Source organism: Orcinus orca, chromosome 14 (genome assembly GCF_937001465.1).
Source record: "Orcinus orca chromosome 14, mOrcOrc1.1, whole genome shotgun sequence".
Lineage (NCBI taxonomy): Eukaryota > Metazoa > Chordata > Mammalia > Artiodactyla > Delphinidae > Orcinus > Orcinus orca.
This window is the reverse complement of record NC_064572.1, coordinates 64,950,085-64,971,568: the sequence shown is the minus strand read 5'-3', so window position 1 is coordinate 64,971,568 and position 21,484 is coordinate 64,950,085. Positions and strand designations below refer to the sequence as shown.

Below are 21,484 nucleotides of genomic sequence, written 5' to 3'. Positions count from 1 at the left end.
CAGGGATGCTCCTTCAGGGAGCCTGTGCACTTGCAGCTGTTTCCTGTGCCTGTGACTCTCTTCCCCCAGATGTCAGCATAGAACGTTAGTCCACCTCCTTCAAGATTGTTCAAAGGCCACCTTTAATATTTATCTGTTTATTCATTCATTTACCTATTTATTTTGGCTGTGCTGGGTCTTAGTTGCAGCATGCAGGATCTTCATTGCGGCATGTTTAGTTGCGGCATGTGGACTCTTATTTGTGGCATGCAGACTCTTAGTTGTAGCACGCAGACATCTTAGTTGCAACATGCATGTGGGACCTAGCTTCCCTACCAGGGATCGAACCTGGGCCCCCTGCATTGGGAGCACAGAGTCTTACCCACAGGACCACCAGGGAAGTCCCAAAGGCCACCTTTATAAACTTGTGAACAAGCACTCCCTATACTCCATCTCTACTGTATTTTCCTTAATTTAGTTTACATCTGTCTCCTTCTACTAGAACTTAAGCTTCCTGAGGGCAAGGATTTTGTCTGTTTTGTTCACTGATGTATCATCAGGGCCTAGAACAATGGTAGATGCTCGAAACAGTACTTGTAGAATGTTAAAGAAGTGAAAGAATTTTTATTCTGATTATTTCAAATAATGCCCCCAATCTAGTTTCCAGCCCTTCAGCTTCTCATGCTGCTTCTCCCACCCACAATTCTCATACTGCTGTATCTGAGAAACAAGTTTATATTTTAAAAACCCTGATTCACACACTCGGCATGCATTTATAAAAATAACATTATCAAAGTTTGGAAGAAAAGTTGAGCTTTTTAGGGGTATGTGACAAAGGATAGATACAGTCCTTTTCTAAGTCAACTGATTGAAAATAAAACTGTTTTAACTTCATAAAAAGTGTGTGTAAGGGAGCTAAGAGGGAAGATGATTAAAGGCTCTTAAATGCTGAATGTACACTTTCGGAATAAGAGTGTGGAGATGGGGGTGGGGAGAAGCTTGCCAAACCTACAGACATTTCCTGTGCATTTCAGAAAAAGCTAGAACAGTCAGGAAAGTGTGGCATTCAGCAATTTAGAAGCAAGTTAGAAGTTCCTAGCAAAATGTCAGAAAGCACCCATCAAGACAATTTACAATATAAAACCAGCCAAGTTCACATTCACACACAAGCTCAGCAGTCCCCTGTGTGAATTTGTCGTTCATCCTGAGTGGCAGTGGTGGTAGGAAGGGGGGCATCATAGTCTCCATGTAGGGAATTTCCTGGGCATCCAGTGATTAGGAGGTTTCACCTCCAGAAAGGGCTACAAAAACCTCAAGACTGCTAACTGGTTGCTGTGGATGTCTAATCCTAGGTAGGTTCTGACTTTGACCTTCAGCACATCATTTAGGTAAAGCAGAACCTCCTAGCAAATACCTTCCCTAACCAACCCTCTCTTGTTAGAATCCTTTACTGGATCCTTAAGGGGAAGGGTACCTGTTCAGTTTTCTCATCTGTATGGAATATGCTCCCATGTCTGCAGGTTCAGAGATTTGGGAAGGCGCTGCATCCAGACCTAAAAGACTTTTAGAGTCTGACTTTAAAGATAGCAAGTAACAACCAATGGCTCTCTACGCATCTGGTTTCTCAACATAAAGCTCTAATTTTATACAGAAAGTTTTCCCCCCGGAAAAAAAATGCCTAGTTGTAGAAAAATATTCAAAGTTATTGCTTCAACAGTGACATTTTAATCTCACCAAAGCACCGGATCTCTTGAGGAAAAACAGGAACTGGGTGATGCTCCAGTTGCCCAAACTTTCCCTCCAACCAAACCTGCTCCCCCTGAAACAACACTGTCCACTTGTTTAAAGACATAGAACTCTTTTAGCTCAAATGAGAACTTTTCACAACAGAGGGCAAACAAAACAAAATAAAGTCAGCAATGCAGTTTGCCTTCTCTTTTTCAGGCTTTTTGTTTTGGGCTTTCCTATTTCCCTCCTTTGCTAGATATTTTCTGGACATAGTCACTATGGAGAAAGAGAAGGGAAAACATGGCTTTTTTACAGAGTTGTGACAAAAGCTTCCTCCTTTGAGAAGGGTGCAAGCTCCTTGACAGCGAATCCCTGCCGATGGTGGGTGGCCCCCTGCCACTTCCCATTCTGCCAGCTCTTCCCTCCCTCTCCGCCCTCCATCCTGGTCCCTCCCCCCTCCCTTCACGGTGCACTGGACAGCACCCCACACCCACTATCCTTCTCCCAGGGAGCCAGCCCCTCCTAAACCTCCATGGGGCAGCCCCAAGAAGTATCCTGCTGCTGCTCCAAGTCCACTGTTTGCCCTGCTCCAGGCCCCCTATCCTCCTGACTGCCAGGCCCTGCGACTGCGGGACTTCCTAGGATCTTTTAGGGTGTTCTTTCTGACTGCTGTGCCACCCCAGTTGCAGTCTCCAGCTCAGTCTTGGACAAAGAAATGTTCTGAGCTCCATTATCCTTATCATTGCGACTAAAACACTCAACCCAGGTTGCGATTTTAGGTTTTAAAATGTTGATCCATGTGAATATTGCCCATCCAACAATCTAAATTTAAAAACTACATTTGGGGAGTGAGGAAGAGGTGGGAGATAAGGCAGACTCTGACAGGAGGATGGTAACTAGGGATGAGACTGCAGGGAAAAGAACAGATCCTAAATGTCCAATTCTGAGCCCTGGGTCTGATACCAGAGCTCTAATTTGTGATTATGGCTCTAGTCATAAAATGCCAGTTTTCCCATATCAGCTGAATTCATTCCTATGGTCTTTTTTCCAAATTGTTTGGAGCTGGAGCAAAAATTCTACTATAATAATTAGTCAGATCTCCATGTATAGACAAATAACATGCCAGACCTCAGTGGGAAAGAATTCTTCTCCTATTTTTAGTACCTCTGAGATAACCTATTTGTTTTATTTGAAACACCACTACACTGAAGATTTAACTTATTGCTTCCCACTTATTAATACCACATCTCAATTCTCTGCTTCCTCTTTATTTTTAATATTTATTTTATTTATTTATTTGGCTGCATCGGGTCTTAGTTGTGGCACGCTGGCTCCAGAGCACGTGGGCTCTGTAGTTTGCTGCATGCGGGCTTTCTAGTTGAGGTGCGTGGGCTCAGGAGTTGCACCGTGTGGGCTCAGTAGTTGCGGCACGCGGGCTTAGTTGCCCCGCGACATGTGGGATCTTAGTTCCCTGATCAGAGATCGAACCCAAGTCCCCTGCAATGGAAGGCAGATTCTTAACCATTGGACCACCAGGGAAGCCCCTCTGCTTCCTCTTTAAACTTTAAGTTTGTGTCTTATTTCTCACCCCATTTCTTTTTTTCTTTTTCATTCATTTGTTCCCTCATTCAACTTATATAGATTGTGTATCTAATAAGCTCCAGGCGCTGTACTAGGCATTGTGGAGCTATAATATTGAATCAGAGGTTACCCCAAAAACTTACTAGTAAGGAGGTCAGCAAACATGTACTAAATAACTACATAGTGCAGGATAGAACATTGAATGTCTTAAAAAGAAATACAAAATAAAATGCAGGAATCGAGGGAAGCTCCATGGTCTTTGAGTTGGTCTTTGAGATATTTAAAATAAACAAATAGGTATCCCAGAGGAACTAAAAATAGGTTAGAATAGAGACATTTTTAGATATGCAGATGAAAAAGCTACTCAAAGAACCGGTGTTTTAGTCTGCTCTATCCTAACAAAATACCATAGACTGGGTGGCTTAAACAACAGAAATTTATTTTCTCACAGTTCTGGAGTCTGAAGTCCCAGATCAAGGTCCTGTGAGGTCGGTTGTTGGTGAGAGCTCTCTTCCTGACTTGCAGATGACCCCTTTGTCCTCAAGCGGCCTTTCCTCTGAGTGCATACATGGAGAGAGAGCAAGAGCTCACTGGTATCTCTTATAAGGACACTAATCCTGTTGGATCAGGGCCCCATCCTTATGGCCTCATGTAACCTTAATTACTTCCTTAGAGGCTTCATCTCCAAATACAAGCACTCTGGGGGTTAGGGCTTCGATATATGAATGCAAGGAGGAGGGACAAATATTCAGTCCAAGAAAAAGGGATTGAGAGAAAAGAAAGAGGAAAAAGGCATTCTACTGGAGAGAAAAGTGTGAGATGAGGTTGGAAAGGGAGCAGCATTTTTAGAACACCATATGCTTGAATTTGGTTCTATGGCCCTTGAAGAGGAACAGCAAGAATAATGTTGGAAAGTTGGTTGGGGTGGGTTGAATGCCAAGTTTAGGAGTTTAGATTTCATTCTTCAGGAGCTATAGAATGTTCTAAGTAGAGGAGCTGTATTACAAGAAGATTAACTGACAGGTGCCAGTGCAGCGATGCTGAGGCCCTGCCTGCCAATTGGATTTAGGGAACTCCTACCACTCCATGCAGAAAAAAATCTTCACAGTTTACAAAGCACTTTCTCACATATTATCTTGACTGACTTTCACAACTATGACTAAGGGATACACCACTTCTCCAGCAACATATAGGACAAACAAACAGAGACGACTATCTCATGCCACAGAAGCCCCCAGAAAACCAAGATGGAACACCACAACCCCCAACTCTGGAAGTCCACACCTGAATCACAGCTGTGGCCACGGTGGTCTGTGCAGTAATCATGATTCTTAGAGCAAACACAAGGTTTCCCAGGTGGGCCTTGGCCCCCTGAACATAGGTCAGATTTCTGGATATATATTTTTTAACTTTAAAAAAGTTTTTGACATATAATAAACATATATAAAGGTTCATAAAGCATAAATGTATAGTAGCTGACCACATAATTTATCATTTAAAACAGAACCTGTTTGAGAGTGGAAAAAAAGGTACTATCAGTAATTAACCTAGTTTGAAGCTAACTAGGACAGTCCCAGGCAAAGATTATGTTCACTTTGTTGTTGTTGTTTTTTAATTTATTTATTTTTGGCTGCATTGGGTCTTCGCTGCTGTGCGCTGGCTTCCTCTAGTTGCAGCGAGCGGGGGCTACTCTTTGTTGCAGTGCGTGGGATTCTCACTGCAGTGGCTTCTCTTGTTGCGGAGCACAGGCTCTAGATGCGCAGGCTTCAGTAGTTGTGGCACGTAGGCTCAGTAGTTGTGGCTCGTGGGCTCTAGAGCTCAGGCTCAGTAGTTGTGGTGCATGGGCTTAGTTGCTCCACAGCATGTGGGATCTTCCCGGACCAGGGCTCGAACCTGTGTCCCCTGCATTGGTAGGCGGATTCCCAACCACTGTGCCACCAGGGAAGCCCCTTATGTTCACTTTGTAATTGTTTATAATGGTAACGGGAGCCACCCCCTAGTTGAGAAAACCCCTATATAGCCCTTCCAGATCACACACATGTTCTCTACCCTAGATGTAACCATTATCTTTACTTTTATAGTAATTATTTCCCTTTTTAATTCTATATTTTAAAATTTGGGAATCCCCGAAAGGAGAGCAAGGACAAACCCTCTGATGCAGGGGTACGCCAGGAGTCAGAAGAGCTAGGTGTAGTCTTGGTTCTAACCCGTCTTAGACTGTACTCCCACCGTGCAAGTCATTTAAAATCAGCCTCAGTGTTCTCCTCTGAAAAATCAGCATTATGAGGGAGGCATAGGGGAGCTCTCTTCAGAAAAGAAACAACTGGGGATATTTGGCATGGTTTATAAATAGCACACGAAGCAATGAATTTTCCTCTTTACCATGAGAAATCACCATTTGTAAAGGGTTGCCTCATGGGCTCCTGTTACATGATTGAAAAGCAAAAATAAAAACACCTCCTTCACAACATTTCCCTAGTTAGGTCCCTTGAAAGGAATAAGGTTAATAAGAAAAAGAAAATAAGGACAGTTAATACAAGATTAACTACTAAGCCTAGAAGCCATACCAATCCTTCTGCGCTTGCTGTGCAAACCTTTCCTCCCGAGCAACTTGACATTTTGAGGCTCTGCTTTCCTGAGGATGCTCATTTCCTATTCACAAAGAAAGGGATGTGATGGAAGCTTGTTAACTCAGAACAGAGAATAAACCGTCCAGGACGCCTCACCTAACACAAACAGGCTCTGAGTTATATGTCAAATTACCATAAGCAGCTCCAGTGCTCTTTGGTTCCCTCCTGTGAGCATCCCTGCCAAGCTCCACGTGCCCTTCTTGGCTTCTGCTTGTAATGAATTAAACATGTAAGTCAGAGTCATAGATTAAGCCATAGGCCTGCCATCATTTGAACTATAATGGGGAAAATACCCTCACTTTTAATTTTGATGACACTGTGCTAATTCTAGTCCTAAAATGGGGCCACAAACTCAAAAAGCCTACAGGGGTCGGCAACATTGACTGGGTAGGGACGGTGCCTAAAGGGACACTCCCTGTGTAACAGGGGAGCCAATACTCACTGGGGCCATGGCAGCTGTGCAAAATGCAGAGCTCATGTTGCCAATTTTTCAAGAGAAGCCAGAAATTCATATGTTATGGAAAACCTTCTGGTTTATAAATGTGGGCAACTAGTTCAAACAATTTTTTTAAATTCTGTAACCTCTCCAGAATCTAGACCTATAAGTCTGTGTCTGAGTTGGAAGGGAACTTAGAGTATGCCAAGTTCAAAACCTCATTTTACAGCTGGAGAAAGCGAACCCCAAAGTGGACAAATGATTTTCCGAGGGGCAAGTAGCTAATTCAGCAGTAGAGTCAGATCTAGAAAGAACACCTGCTTTCTGTCTCCTGCATCACTTTTCCTTCCATGAATGAGAAGAAGGTTAACGGCTTTCAGCCTAGTTTGCAAAGTCAGAGGACACAAGTCTGGCTTACAGAGCACCCAGAACATCATCAATTCACCATTCTACTTTTTTACTCTCTCTGGCTTCTGGACAGTATATAGGAGGCACTCTGCTATTATATGAGGCAACGGACAGAACACTTCTGTCCTCAATTGATTTTCCCTTCACCTGGAGCCTGTCACTGCTGTACGGCTCTGCTACATGAAAGGAGGGACTAGTGTGGCCTGTTGGGGAAGGGGATCGGGACGACGGTCAACCATCCAAGACAAGCAAGGCTCACTCGGCAGAAGATGAAGTACAAAACTTACATTCGCAGAACACTCCCATTAACCTCAGTGGGAGCTGTGCTTACGGGAACTGCAGGATCAGCAGTTGAACAGAGACTGGAATGAAGCAGTAAAGCTCAAGTCATGGGTTATTATTAGGATTGTCTACTTCCAGCTTCATATTTACAAAAGAGTTCATTCTGACTATCTAGTGAGACCTCCCTCTGCTGACTCTTAGGGCAGGGTCTACAAAAGAAACCCTGTTTAGATCCAAATTGTGGCATGTGTACAATTGAAGAAACTTGGCAAAGCACAGAAGTGAGGACAGGTACCAACAAAGTTCAGAAAATATGCCTGGCTGTTTTTATCCTGTTGGCCCCCGGGGTGCATAGTATTCCATTGTTAGCAATCCAGGCCTAGGATGGTGCCTGCTACACAGTAGGTACATAGTTAATATTTAGTGACTTAATGAAAATGTCGACTGAAAGAGAAATACACAACGTAAGAGTTGTGAGTTGAGTTTTATTCAGGGTCTTACTGAGGACTCTAGCCTGGGAATCAGCCTCTTGGTAGCTCTGGGGGGACTGCTCTAAAGAGCTAGGGGGAGAATCCAGTGTAAAGATGATTTTGTCTGGGGAATATGTGTAATCAAGCATACATCTCAGTGAAAGGTTACTGCTAGTCACAAGGAACAGATATCTCAGTTAATCATTTTAGTGCTTTTCTATGTATGTAAAGATGTAAGAATCTGGGTTCATAAAAATTTTTCTTGAGCTATATCTAACTATCTAAGGGACCTGTTTTTCCAAAGCACAGAGTGGTTCATCCTGTTTTTCGTCCTGAATTCCTTTCAGGGTGTACTGTCATCAGTGGCAGCAGTAGCTAACAACTTAATCTTTGCAGAACCTGACAGCAAGCAACATTCTTTGTTTTACAAAGAAATGGATAGATAGGTTCATATTTCTTGCTGAACTCATGTAATAGGTCTCCCAACCTAATAAGGTTGGGAGCCATCAGAAGAAAGGCCAAGAATCAGTTAAGAGGAGAGGGTTCTGCTGCTGTCTTGGCATGACCTTTAAAGCCATGTGTGCCTTAAGGGGTGTGGGGGTAGGGGTCCTGTTTAGGCTACTGCTGTGCCTCCCCCAGCAGGTAAAAGCTGAAAAGCCTCTGCAGGCTTCCATGATTTTTAATAAATCCTCCCCCTGCGATAATGAAGCACTGAAAATACTGTATTTGATACAATAATCAATTAAGAGAAAATCTGCTCCTTTAACTCTTTAAGTCCAATATCTTTTGAAAAAGGTTTGTGGCGAGGGAAGAATTAGGCCTCTGTTTCTATGGCACTGCTGTTAGTAAATATGTTAAAACGTATTAAATGATTGCAGAAGGTTGACAAGTATATAATCTAGGTGGTGGGTAAAGGGGTCATCACTATAATTCTTTAAACTTTTCTGTATATTTGAAAATGGTTCTAATAAAATGTTGGAGGTAAAGCTGCCCGCTGTCAAAAGACCTACAGGCAGCTTCATAAACCACGTCCTGGCAGCAAAAGAAGCATTGGTCTTTAGCTGGTCCTGACATCACATGCTCGCAGCAACCATGTATCAGTAGATCTAAACTAATAATAATCTAAACCATGTGCCACGCGCTCTTTCAGAGAACTTCATACAGATGAAACGAAGGCACAGAGATGTTAAATTATTTTCTCAAGGCCAAAATGCTAAATGGCAGAGTTAAGAGGGAAAAAACGAAAATGTTTGGCGTCAGCTTTTTGCTCTTAATCATCATTCCATACTGCCTCTCACTCTCATAAGGATCAAATATTCCTAGTTGTCTATTTCACCTATTTTTGAATATTTAAGTAACTGTTTATGGCATTTCTCTGGGTAAAACATATCTACTTTAATTTTATATTGTCTAATATATATCTTTTCTAGATTCCAGATCAAATACAATTCTTAAAATGTATATATATATTTTGTTGTTGTTGTTGTTTGTTTTTTGTTTTTTTGCGGTACACGGGCCTCTCACTGTTGTGGCCTCTCCCATTGCGGAGCACAGGCTCCGGATGCGCAGGCTCAGCGGCCATGGCTCACGGGCCCAGCCGCTCCGCGGCATGTGGGATCTTCCCGGACCGGGGCACGAACCTATGTCCCCTGCATCGGCAGGTGGACTCTCAACCACTGCGACACCAGAGAAGCCCAAAATGTATATTTTTAATAAATGAAAATAATGTATAAAGTATGTTATTCTTTTTTTTTAATTTTTATTTATTTTATTTATTTTTGACTGCATTGGGTCTTTGTTGCTGGGCACAGGCTTTCTCTAACTGCGGCGAGTGGGGGCTACTCTTCATTGTGCTGCACGGGCTTCTCATTGTGCTGGCTTCTCTTGTTGTGCAGCACGGGCTCTAGGTACACCTGCTTCAGTAGTTGTAGCACGCGGGCTCAGTAGTTGTGGCTTGTGGGCTGTAGAGCACAGACTCAGTAGTTATGGTGCATGGGCTTAGTTGCTCCGCGGCATGTGGGATCTTCCCAGACCAGGGCTTGAACCCGTGTCCCCTGCATTGGCAGGCGGATTCTTAACCACTGAGCCACCAGGGAAGCCCTAAAGTATGTTATTCTTAGGAAAAGAACAATGTGAATTTCTAGACCAATATCATCACTCAACATCTTTTGGGGGAACTGAGAAGTTCAGAATGACAAGCTAAGGCTAATACCTCTTCCTCATAAATTTTGAAAAGCCTAATAAACCAAATAACCAGAACACTCTTTCTTTTCACCTTTTCCCCTCTCAGGACCATCGAGCATTCATGAATAGTAAAGTATGCCTAATCCCAGCTGTACCATTCTAACTAATGCTGTCACTGAAGTAGGTTATGATTGGGTAGATATTGAACGCTAGAACCAAGAAAGCACTGTTTAGAATCAAGGTCACACAGATGAATCGGGCTTAAAAGATACCATCTGCCCTTTCCTCGCTTTGTAGTAATAAGTTAGGGTCTACAGCTGAACCCACTCAGAAATCTGAGAATTTCTCCATTTTGAACAGCTTTGTTAAAAGAGGGGTCTGTCCTGTAAAATTCATTCCAATGTTTTACAAGACCTCTTGTATTCCCATACCTCTAATGAAAAAATTTCTTGGGTCATGCCAATTTCCCCCTTTTTTTTTTTTGGCTGTGCCATGTGGCACGTGGGATCTTAGTTCCCCAGCCAGGGGTGGAACCCACGCCCCCTGCATTGGAAGAGCAGAGTCTTAACCACTGGACCGCCAGGGAAGTCCCTCCCCTCTTATTCTTTTTGCACTGAGCTCTGAGCGACTAGTTGAGATTTTCTTATTAAAATTCTTCATTGCTTAAAGGCTGTTATTTAAAAACTGAACTATCAGCTCCCGATGACAAGGACCATGGCTTATATATGACTTACACTTTCTGTGCCCCTGACAAAGTCTTCAGGTACAACTGGTCTTCAATTTATTTACTCACTCTTGAACCTTCCCTTAATGCTCTTAATTTCTAATGATATAACCATCCTTGAAATATTCCTCAATCTTCTTCTTTAACTATGGAAACTAGAACTAAATTTAATACTTTCCTAAAAGTTTAACCAGGGCAGCTTATAAAGGAAAAGAAAACCTACCATTTTTACATCTCCTAGCTTGTCTTTTAAAAATTATCAAACTTGGGCTTCCCTTGGTGGCGCAGTGGTTGAGAGTCCGCCTGCTGATGCAGGGGACGCGGGTTCGTGCCCCGGTCCGGGAAGATCCCACATGCCGCGGAGCGTCTGGGCCCGTGAGCCATGGCCGCTGAGCCTGCGCGTCCGGAGCCTGTGCTCTGAGGCGGGAGAGGCCACAACGGTGAGAGGCCTGCGTACTGCAAAAAAAAAAAAATTATCAAACTCTTTTCCTGATCCGGTTAAGATTTACTGCAGATGGTCATTATTTTGTCACACATTAGGGTAAACTGAGGTCAAAAAATGATTACCTGTTTGTTTTCTTCATTCAACTGCACATTAAAAAGAAGAAAAAAAATTGTTTGATTTAAAAGACCAATTACCTCAAGAGCACTCCTACCAAATTTGATTTGGCAATCTTTTGGCATGATTAGCATGAGTTCAGTAGGAGCTCTGTTTAATGAAAAAACATGGTGAAAAGTCCAAAAGGTGCTATGCAGGTCAGAAGGAAGATGTTCTCCCTGAGGCCCTTGGCCAACTGTTATTTCCGAAGCCTTTCTTGCCCATCAGCCAAGCTTTCAGACTGCTTCTCAGTTCCATTTCTTGCCACTAGGTGGCACCAGACTCAGTTAAGAGAAAAACTGCTTAACTAGTCTTTAGATGATTTTGCTGTGAACCTTTAATTAATACTTTGTAAAAATAATTCATTAATTTTAATCTAAAATACGGTGGAGTTTTGCCTTTTATTCTTTCTTGTGGTATGGGCTGTGGGGAAGAGCAGGTTAAGACGTGTAACTCATTCTTTCACCTCCTGCCCACTGTCTTCTGGTCAGCTGTTGTTTTAGCAGCACTTCTCTGTGCCTCAGCAGCCGCTGGCAGCTTCAGGGGGACTTCTGGACTTCGCATTGTCAGACCCTTCTGCAAGCTTGAATGGATCTTTTATTATATCCTGTCAAAAGACAAACCAAAATGAAAGGACAAGTTAAAGGTGTTTCAACAGACCCAAACACGAACATTTCAGTTCGACTTAGGCTGATTTACCTAGAAGGAGGATAAAATTTTACAACTCTGTGAGGTCCTGGGAGTAGCATCAGTCACTAACTTATAAAGGTAGCTGTCTTTTCCTGAAGTTTCTAATCAAGTTATCACTACTTTCAAGGTAAACTTCATTTACAGCTTTGGAAAGGTGTTCCCTTTGGGGCCAAGAGAGTTGATTCTGCTTTGTTTCGTTTTGTGGGATTCCCATTTGTTTGTGCCTTTTACCTTTTTGGAACTGAGCTACTGAAATGCTGAAACTTCTTCCCTTCTCTTACTTTAATTTCTAGAAATGTGTGCAAGAGAAGGAGGTAAGACCCAGATACCAGGACCCTCATTAGCAGTTGCTGATGTTCAGATGTTGAGATTGCCAACCACAACCAGCAAGATTTCAGGGCAGAGTAAGTGGAATTTTCAAAAGATAAGACGGCACTCTTTATTTTTCCTCCTTTCATCTTCAAATGAGATACCTCCACCAGCAGTGCCAAGGGGGTCAGAGAAAAACCAGGCAAAAAGGTTGGAAGTCAAGAATATGAACAAGCCACCTTAAATAATGAAGGTGAACTCATTAAACATGAATTTACACTCATTATTTATTGGCGGTCACTGCAAATAGAAGGGTGTACAAGTGATATCAATATCACTTCCAAATGCATGCTTTCAGCCCCAGAAGCTCTCAAGACTTGAAAGAAATAAAAGGTGGGACACCTTGACAAGCAGTCCTTTCCAGCACCAACATCTTGTGCTTCTATGAACAGTATAGATACGGAGAGGTAGTGCAGCATACTGGTTAAGAATGTCAGCTCTAGGGGCTTCCCTGATGGCGCAGTGGTTAAGACTCCGCCTGCCAACGCAGGGGACATGGGTTTGAGCCCTGGTCCAGGAAGATCCCACATACTGTGGAGCGACTAAGCCCACATGCCACAACTACTGAGCCAAAAATAAATAAATAAGAAGAATGTCAGCTCTAGAATCAGATGTGGGTTCAGATTCACTGCTTTCTAGCTGCGTGACCTTGGATTAGCAAATTAATCTCTCTGAGCCTGTTTCTTCATCTGTAAAATGAAGATAAGGGGTATTGTGAAGAGTAAATGACGTGGTGCCTTCAACATATTAACTGTTCGATAAAGGCTAGGTCCTCTATACTATTACTACTGTTGTCATGTGATTACTACCACGACTGTTAACTGGAACAAGACAGTACATAGCACACCTCCTATTTGCATCATTTCAGATGCTGCAGTGTTTTAATAACATAATTCTTTTAAATAGCAAAAATACATTTTCCTTCTCAGGATTAAAAAAGGAGGAGGAGGAGAAGAAGAAAAAAAGGGCTCTCAAAAACAGTCATTATCGAGTCAACCCTCAGTAACAAGCAGTACTTTCATTCCTCTATTGCAGTAACTGATAGTAAAACAGAAATACAAGCAATTCCCTACATGCCGCCTGCTTACGGTACTCAGGAATCTATCATTAAGGTCCTCCATAAAAAAGATAAGAATGTCCTCCCCCGAGAGCACAAGGTTATATTTCTAGGACACACACTTGTTTCATTCTTTAAATCTTCCTTCAGTGTCAATTATTCCCATTTCAGAAACGTGGAGCTGATGGCAAGACAATGGCACAACCACAGGCTGAAAGAAATAAGCTAGGACAGATGGGAGATTGTTCTGATAAACCAGTTCAAACATGTAGAATGTTGCATTCCAGCCTGAGGTCAAGAACCCTCCTGCACATGAGGTGCTGCTAGCTAGGAGAGCTATGCTAGTAGAAAATCATCTCCTGCAGATGCAAACTCATTTAACTACAGTTTCCCAGCCAGAGTGCAGTGGAAGTGCTTTGGCTGGGGAAAAGACTCCCTTTACTTGTAACTAATTTTCTGACATCTTTTAGAGCCAGGATTCAGGAAACCAGGTACAGGAGAATTAGAATGATGAAAATATTTCAAGATAAACATTGATTCTGACCAGCAAGACTTTGTTATCAGTGAAATACCAAGAATTTCAAAAGACCAATAACACATTCATGAAATGTAATGGACTGAAAAGTCAGAATTCAAGTTTTTTCTACTTTCCCCCCAAAAGTTACCTCCTTAGAAACACAGAAGAGTTGACAATAGCAGAGTGCTCAAGAACTGAATAAAGCAAAGAAAGAAAATCACTCTTTACCTCTAGAGGTGGCTTCTACACTTAGCTTGGACTTGATTCATGCTGGTAGTAGTGGCCAAACAAGAACATACCAGGTTTTTTGGGCCCCAGGATTCTTGTCTCCAACTGAACTTCCTCAACCACAAATTTACCATTTTGGAGAGTGATCTGGCTTGCAGGATCTCAGTTCCCCAACCAGGGACTGAACCTGGGCCACGGCAATGAAAGCCTGGAATCCTAACCACTAGGCCACTAGGGAATTCCCAATAAGCTTTACTCTTAAAGTGAGAGAGTGGCATGGACATATATACACTACCAAACGTAAAATAGATAGCTAGTGGGAAGCAGCCGCATAGCATAGGGAGATCAGCTCGGTGCTTTGTGACCACCTAGAGGGGTGGGATGGGGGGGTGGGAGGGAGGGAGACGCAAGAGGGAAGAGATATGGGGATATATGTATATGTATAACTGATTCACTTTGTTATAAAGCAGAAACTAACACACCGTTGTAAAGCAATTATACTCCAATAAAGATGTTTAAAAGAAAAAAAAGACTACTTGGGAATTCCCTGGAGGTCCACTGGTTAGGACTCGGCACTTTCACTGCCAGGGCCCCGGCTTCAGTCCCTGGTTGGGGAACTTAGGATCCCACAAGCCGCCCAGTGTGGCCAAAAAAAAAAAAAAAAAGACTGCTTGTGAGGTAACAAAAGGGGAGGGAGGAAAAGGCACAAGAGTTACTTGTGTATCAATGTGTGCCCCATGTATCCAAAATTTCTATGAAATATAAACAACAGAAAGTAAAATTCATGGAGAAAAGATTACAGAAATTCTGAGCTCAGGAGAAAGGGTTTATGAGAGAATGATAAAAGAATCCTGCAAAGATGGTCAGAACTCAAATACGTAGAACACGGTTCCAAGGGACCAAGAATATTAACAAATACAAGTCCATAACCATAACCACCTCTATTTCTTAAGTATGTATTATTTGCCAGGCATTGGCCAACATTTACATGTATCATTCCATTTGATTCTCACAACCTGAGGAAAAAAGGGATTATTACCTCCCCATTACACATGAGGAAACTGAGGGTTTAGGGAGGTTAGGTAAGGTATCCGAGATCACACATAATTGGCAGAGCCAAGATCTGAACCTAGTCTATCTGACTCCAAGACCTGTGTACTTAAACCCCATGCTGTGCCACCACCCTGCCCCAGCAAGATCAGTAGCTTATTTCCCTGGGCTTCCAACATCCAGTGCCTTGAGGTGCATCACTGTAATGACTTTGGTGAATGTTAGAAGTTCTATCAGAGGAGCTTTCCTGGTGGTGCAGTGGTTAAGAATCCACTTGCCAATGCAGAGGACACGGATTCAAGCCCTGGTCCAGGAAGATCCCACATGCCACGGAGCAACTAAGCCCGTGTGCCACAACTACTGAGCCTGAGCTCTAGAGCCTGCGAGCCACAACTACTGAAGCCCACGTGCCTAGAGCCCACACTCCGCAACAAGAGAAGCCACCGCAATGAGAAGCCCACGCACCGCAATGAAGAGTAGCCCCCACTCACTGCAACTAGAGAAAGCATGGGTGCAGCAACGAAGACCCAACAGAACCAAAAATAAATAAATAAAATAAATTTTTTTTAAAAAGGAAGTTCTATCAGACAAAAGAGACTTGAAATCCATCACTAAGCCTGTTCTAAATAATAAAATACTATAAAATAATGAATGGATTAATAAAATAATTATGATAGCATGAATGGGGAAAAGGTAAAAATAAATAAGAGGAAGAGAGATGCTAATATCTGTTAAAACTACCTATCTGCCCTCCTCACAGGGAAGTTGTGAGAGATGACCTGAGATAAATTGTGATAAAATGCTTTAAAAAATGCTACACCAGGGCTTCCCTGGTGGCGCAGTGGTTGAGAGTCCGCCTGCCAATGCAGGGGACATGGGTTTGTGCCCCGGTCCGGGAAGATCCCACATGCCGCGGAGTGGCTAGGCCCGTGAGCCATGGCCGCTGAGCCTGCGCGTCCGGAGCCTGTGCTCCGCAACAGGAGAGGCCACAATAGTGAGAGGCCCGCGTACCGCAAAAAAAAAAAAAAAAAAATTGCTACACCAGTATTTCAGTTACTAGAATAATTCTAAATATGAATCTAAGACATTTTAGAAAATATTCATTTTCGAATATGCTGGAATACTGGCTCAAATATACATTTAAGAAATTAGATATGATAGAAATTAGCATTCCAAAACAGCAGAGCAATGAATTAATAAACAGGAAAATTTGACTAGCTAATATTCAGAAAAATAGCGACACTCTACCTGAATATTTATGTTAAAATAAATTCTAAGGACTTCCCTGGTGGTCCAGTGGTAAAGAATCCACCTTCCAATGCAGGGGATACAGGTTCCATCCCTGGTCAGGGAACTAAGATTCCACATGCCGTGGGGCAACTAAGCCCACATACCTCAACTAGAGAGCCTGCGTGCTGCAAACTACAGAGCCCACGTGCTCTGGAGCCTGTGCGCCACAACAAGAGAGAGAAAACCCACACGTCACAACTAGAGAGAAAAAACCCAAACGCCACAACTACAGAGGAGCCAGCACGCCATAACGAAGAGCCCAGGTGCCGCAAGGAATATCCCGCATGCAACAACTAAGACCTGAGACAGCCAAAAATAAAAAGTAAATGAATAAATTAATTTAAAAAGAGGAATTTAGCATTAAAAAAATAAATTCCAGATGGAGTAAAAATTTAAATGTGAAAAACAAACCATGGAAGTACTAGAAGAATCTTCATGACCTTGGATTAAGTAATAGATTCTTAGCGATGATACCCAAAGCACGAGCAAAGAAAAACTAACTGGACTTCATCAAATAAAACCTTTTATGTATCAAAAGACACTATCAAGAGAATAAAAAGATAACACACAGAATGGGAGATGTTTTTGCAAATCATGTACGTGATAAGGGTCTAGTATCCAGAATATATAAAGAACGCTTACAACTCTGCAACAAAAAGACAAACTACCCAATTTAAAAACAGGCAAAGGACAAGACAGTTCTCTAGAGAAAATATACAAATGCTCAAGAAATTATACAGTTAACAAGCACATGAGAAGATGCTTAACATCATTAGTCATTAGGGAAATGCAAATCAAAACCACAGTGAGGTACCACTTCACACTAAGATGGCTACAATCAAAACAGAACAGAAAATAACAAGTGTTGGCAAGGATGTAGAGAAACTGGAACCCTTGTACACTGCTGGTAGGAATGTAAAATGGTGCAGCCACTGTAGAACACAGTTTGGTGGCTTTCCAAAAACTTAAATGGAGAATTGCCATATGACCCAACAATTCCACTCCTAGATATAGACCCAAAAGAATTGAAAATAACTACTCAAACAAGTACATGAAGCACATACACAGGCATGTTCACAGCAACACTACTCACAATAGCCAAAAAGTGGAAACAACCTAAATGTCTATCAACTGATGAATGGATTAAAAAAAAAAAAAAAAGAGGTCTAGCCTCATTTTTAGTCCCTAATACAAGGGACTACTGTTCAGCCATAAAAAGGAATGAAATACTGCTATACGGATAAACCTTTAAAATATTATATTAAGTAAAAGAAGCCAGACAAAAAAGGCCACGTAGTGTATGATTCCACTTACATGAAATGTCCAGAATAAGCAAATCCAGAGACAGAAAGCAGATTAGTTATTGCCAGGGGTGGGAGAGGGGGAGATTGGGGAATTACGGCTTAATGGGCATGGGATTTCTTTTGCAGGTGATGAAAGTTTTCTGGCACTAGATAGTGGTAATAGTTGCACAACCTTATAAATATACTAAAAGCTGCTAAATTGTACATGTTAAAATGGTTAAAATAATGAATTTTATGTTACATGAATTTTATTTCATTTTTAAAAAGTACTAAAAGAAAACATAAGTAAATTTATAATGTTCACATAGAGCATTGTGAACTTCCTATAATAATTCCTTTAACCATTTTCTATTAGAGTGATATTCATTTTTGATTGCTCTATAGGAGACTATTATATTTTGCAAATATTTTCTCTCATTTATCTTTTTATTTGCTTTTTTTTTCCTGAATAGATGTTTTCAATTTTTATGTAGTCGTTTCCTTTATGGTTTCTTTCTCCTTTCTTTTCTTTTAATTTATTAAAAGAAAAAAAAGTGAGCGGGGGCTACTCTTCGTTGTGGTGCTCGGGCTTCTCATTGCAGTGGCTTCTCTTGCTGTGGAGCATGGGCTCTAGGCGCACGGGCTTCAGTAGTTGTGGCTCGCGGGCTCTAGAGCACAGGCTCAGTAGTTGTGGCACACAGGCTTAGCTGCTCGGCGGCATGTGGGATCTCCCCGGACCAGGGCTCGAACCCGTGTCCCCTGCATTGGCAGGCGGATTCTTAACCACTGTGCCACCAGGGAAGTCCAGGAAAATGAAGTTATGAAGGTAAATCATTTTATAGGTACAAAAATGCTAGAAATAAGTTATGATGGCCAACTAAAAGAACAATGCTCTGTTTTTTGCTTTAGCAGTCTGTGGTGACCATAACGATTTTTTAAATGGTTCTCTGTTTGAGGTTAGGGAATTGAAAGCCGAGCAAACCTTTGCTTCAAGAGCAGTATAGCCTCCACATGTCGTCAACTTCTCTCCAATTGGCCTGATCAGAAAATCTTGGGCAAATCGTGAATTCTTCAGGATAGCTGCTGTTTCTTCGTCCACTTCAACAGTTTCATCTTTCTGAAGGGTAGCATGAAAAACACATTCTTAGAGATGCCTCTTTTGTCTCAATAGAAGAAAAACACCCTGAAGTTCTACTAATGAGCAATATCTCAAAATAAGGAGACTACACCTTTTGACATAAGTATTTTCTCATGTTCAGACCCTGCTGCTAGCTTCATGCTTATTTTCACATGGAACTGACCAGTGTCGTTATCAGTTTTCCTTTGGTGACAGTGCAAAAAAAAGGGCACTCGTGGCTCCAGTGTCTAGTCTCTGCTCAGAGGCAAATGTAGAAAACCACTGCTGAGTTTCACCTTATTCATTGCTAAAATGAGGGCTTTGGACTAGTGGCTTTTAAAGTGTATTTCCTTGCGTTCCAGGGTGCCTGGGAGGGGTGTAAAGGGTCTACGCCTTGGGAACCAGGAGCGAACACAGGAGATTCTGAGCTGTCCAATCCCTGCTCCTATCCGATAAACTCTGCTTGTATCCCTTCAGATACTGGGGTTATATAAAGCAATGATGGACACATAGTAAGTATTGGTCTTTTAACTAAAATTTTGCTGAAAGAAATAATTCTGGGGGGGTTGGAGAGTGGGCGAAATGGCTAAAGTGGATCAAAAGATACAAACTCTCAGTTATAAAATAAATAACTCATGAGGATATAATGTACAGCATAGTGACTTTAGTTAATAATAGTGTATTATATATTTGAAAGTTGCTGAGAAAGTGAACCTTAAAAGTTCTCATCACAAGAAAAAACAATTTGTAAATATGTATGGTAATGGACATTAACTAGACTTACTGTGGTGATCATTTTACAATACATACAAGTATTAAATCATTATGTTGTATACCTGAAACTAATATAATGTTATATGTCAATTATATCTCAATAAAAAATAATTCTGCTATTAGAAATGTTTTGAAAGCCAGTAGACCAGAGTAATGATTTCAAAGGCCCTTCCCACTCTGATCCTGTGAACCTAATGAAGCAGGCAAGTGGCAGTGTATCAGTGAAAAAGCATTAATGGCTCTGCTGCACCAGGGCGTATTTTAGAAATTTGAAAATGCTATCTAGACAAAAAAATCAGATGAAGGAAACAGTAAAGTTCTTCCACCTTTGGAGCAAATAATGACTGTATCTTCTATTTACTGAGTTCCCAGTACCAATGTTTTGCTATATTATTGCTAATCTTTATAGAAATTCTGCCATGTAGGTATTATTATCCCTACTTTTACAGTGGAGCAAATTGTATCTCAAACAATTTTGGTGGCACATTCAAGTTTACCTGAGTAATAAATAAATAACAGAGCCAGAATTTGAAACCAGGTATCTAATTCCAAAGGCTGTACGTCTCTGTTTTGAGAAAACAAAACCTACTGTAAAAAGAGTAGTAGAAATGTCAATGTCATCATTAAACACTAACAATCCTTAATTCCACAATACAATTAAACAACTGAAATACTGTTATGCAGTCCTCTCCTATTTTTCCATCCTTTCTCTATAATTCCATTAATCTGATGTCTGAATGACGTTTCTCATAGAAAAGTTTTTTAGATGTCACAATGGTATTTGGTTATGTAGGAGAATATTTTATTCTTAGGAGATGCATGCTGAACTCTTTAAAGGTAAAACGTCATGATATCTGCAACTTACTTTTCAATGGTTCAGCAAATATGTATATACGTATATGTATATGTGTGTGTATATATATAGACAAACGCACGTACACCAAGACCAGAAAAGTGAGAAGCAATGGAAGGTTAAGAAAAGGTTCCTGGAGCAAAGGGAAGAATAGGAAGAATGCTGGAAGTCACGGAAATCTTTATTTACCTAAAATGTGAAATTTGCATCAAATATTAGTTCTTTTTCGTGTCCTGTGATTCCTCCATTGTAAATAACCTGGCATCTTTTGGTTGGTCCTGTCTTAGGGAGTTTGAAAAGGCGAAATGTAGCAGAAACAAAACGGCAGTCACCTAAAAACAGAATATACTCATGGTTCATCTCCAGCACTCCAACGGCTATTGGTTTGCTCAGCAGATGAAGGCTTAATATTATAAAGACGATTTCTTCTTTGCATGCCATCAATTATCTTTATGGGCCCATCACTCTATTTACTGTATAACTTCAAAGTGCTTTATTAAATGCCAAACTTTGGGAGGTTGCCATTAAACAGGAGACAAGATGGAGATTTCCAGACGACAAAAGTCTCCTTCAGTGAGACTCACTCAGGAGACACTTGATAATCACCAAATTTGAACCATTCAGGGTGCAGTTATAACAGTCCCTACTGCTGTTTCTTACAGATCATGTTTTCTAGTTCCTTGTTTTGAACTGTAATTAAATTGGCAGTGACCAAACGTGGAGGGCAGAACCCAATTTTTTGGGCAAGGATAGCAAGGTCCTTCCAGTACAAAGCACCACCCAGGCACTCACCTAAAAACAAGAAAAATCACAGATCAACCAATACAACTAGGTATTAAGGGAATTATTCTTCTGTATAATTGATTAGGCTATGGTATTACTTAAAGCATAGGTTCTAGAAAAATAGAAGAAGGACCTGAGGGTCCCCCAAGGTATAGAAAGTCATGGTTGAAACCAGATATGCTAGCTAATGGTCTCTGGGAACCATTGTTCAGGACAGTCACTAATATATTGGTTCTATCAATAATAATATTCATGTATGTATTAGGTCACATTCTGAAAAGCACTCTATGTAAAAAAACATACAAGAAAAATTCCAAAACTGCCTCTTAGTTCCAGATTAATCTCATAATGATCTGCTACTAGAACAGTAATTACTATTAATGTTCATAAGGCATTTTACAGTTTTTAAATTTATTACATCAACAAATTAGAAATAATCTAAATCATCACCAA

General features: G+C 41.3%; 1 protein-coding gene across 1 annotated transcript in view; it reads right to left on the bottom strand.

Moving 5' to 3' along the window:
- Positions 1–3,276: 3,276 nt before the first annotated feature.
- AS3MT (arsenite methyltransferase) overlaps positions 3,277–21,484 on the bottom strand; it is a 28,928-nt gene continuing 10,720 nt past the window's right edge. Inside the window, 4 exon segments of the mRNA XM_033421114.2 lie at positions 3,277–11,627; positions 18,487–18,621; positions 20,438–20,580; positions 20,909–21,040. Coding sequence (XP_033277005.1) covers positions 11,520–11,627; positions 18,487–18,621; positions 20,438–20,580; positions 20,909–21,040 — 518 coding nt within the window. The 3' untranslated portion in view covers positions 3,277–11,519.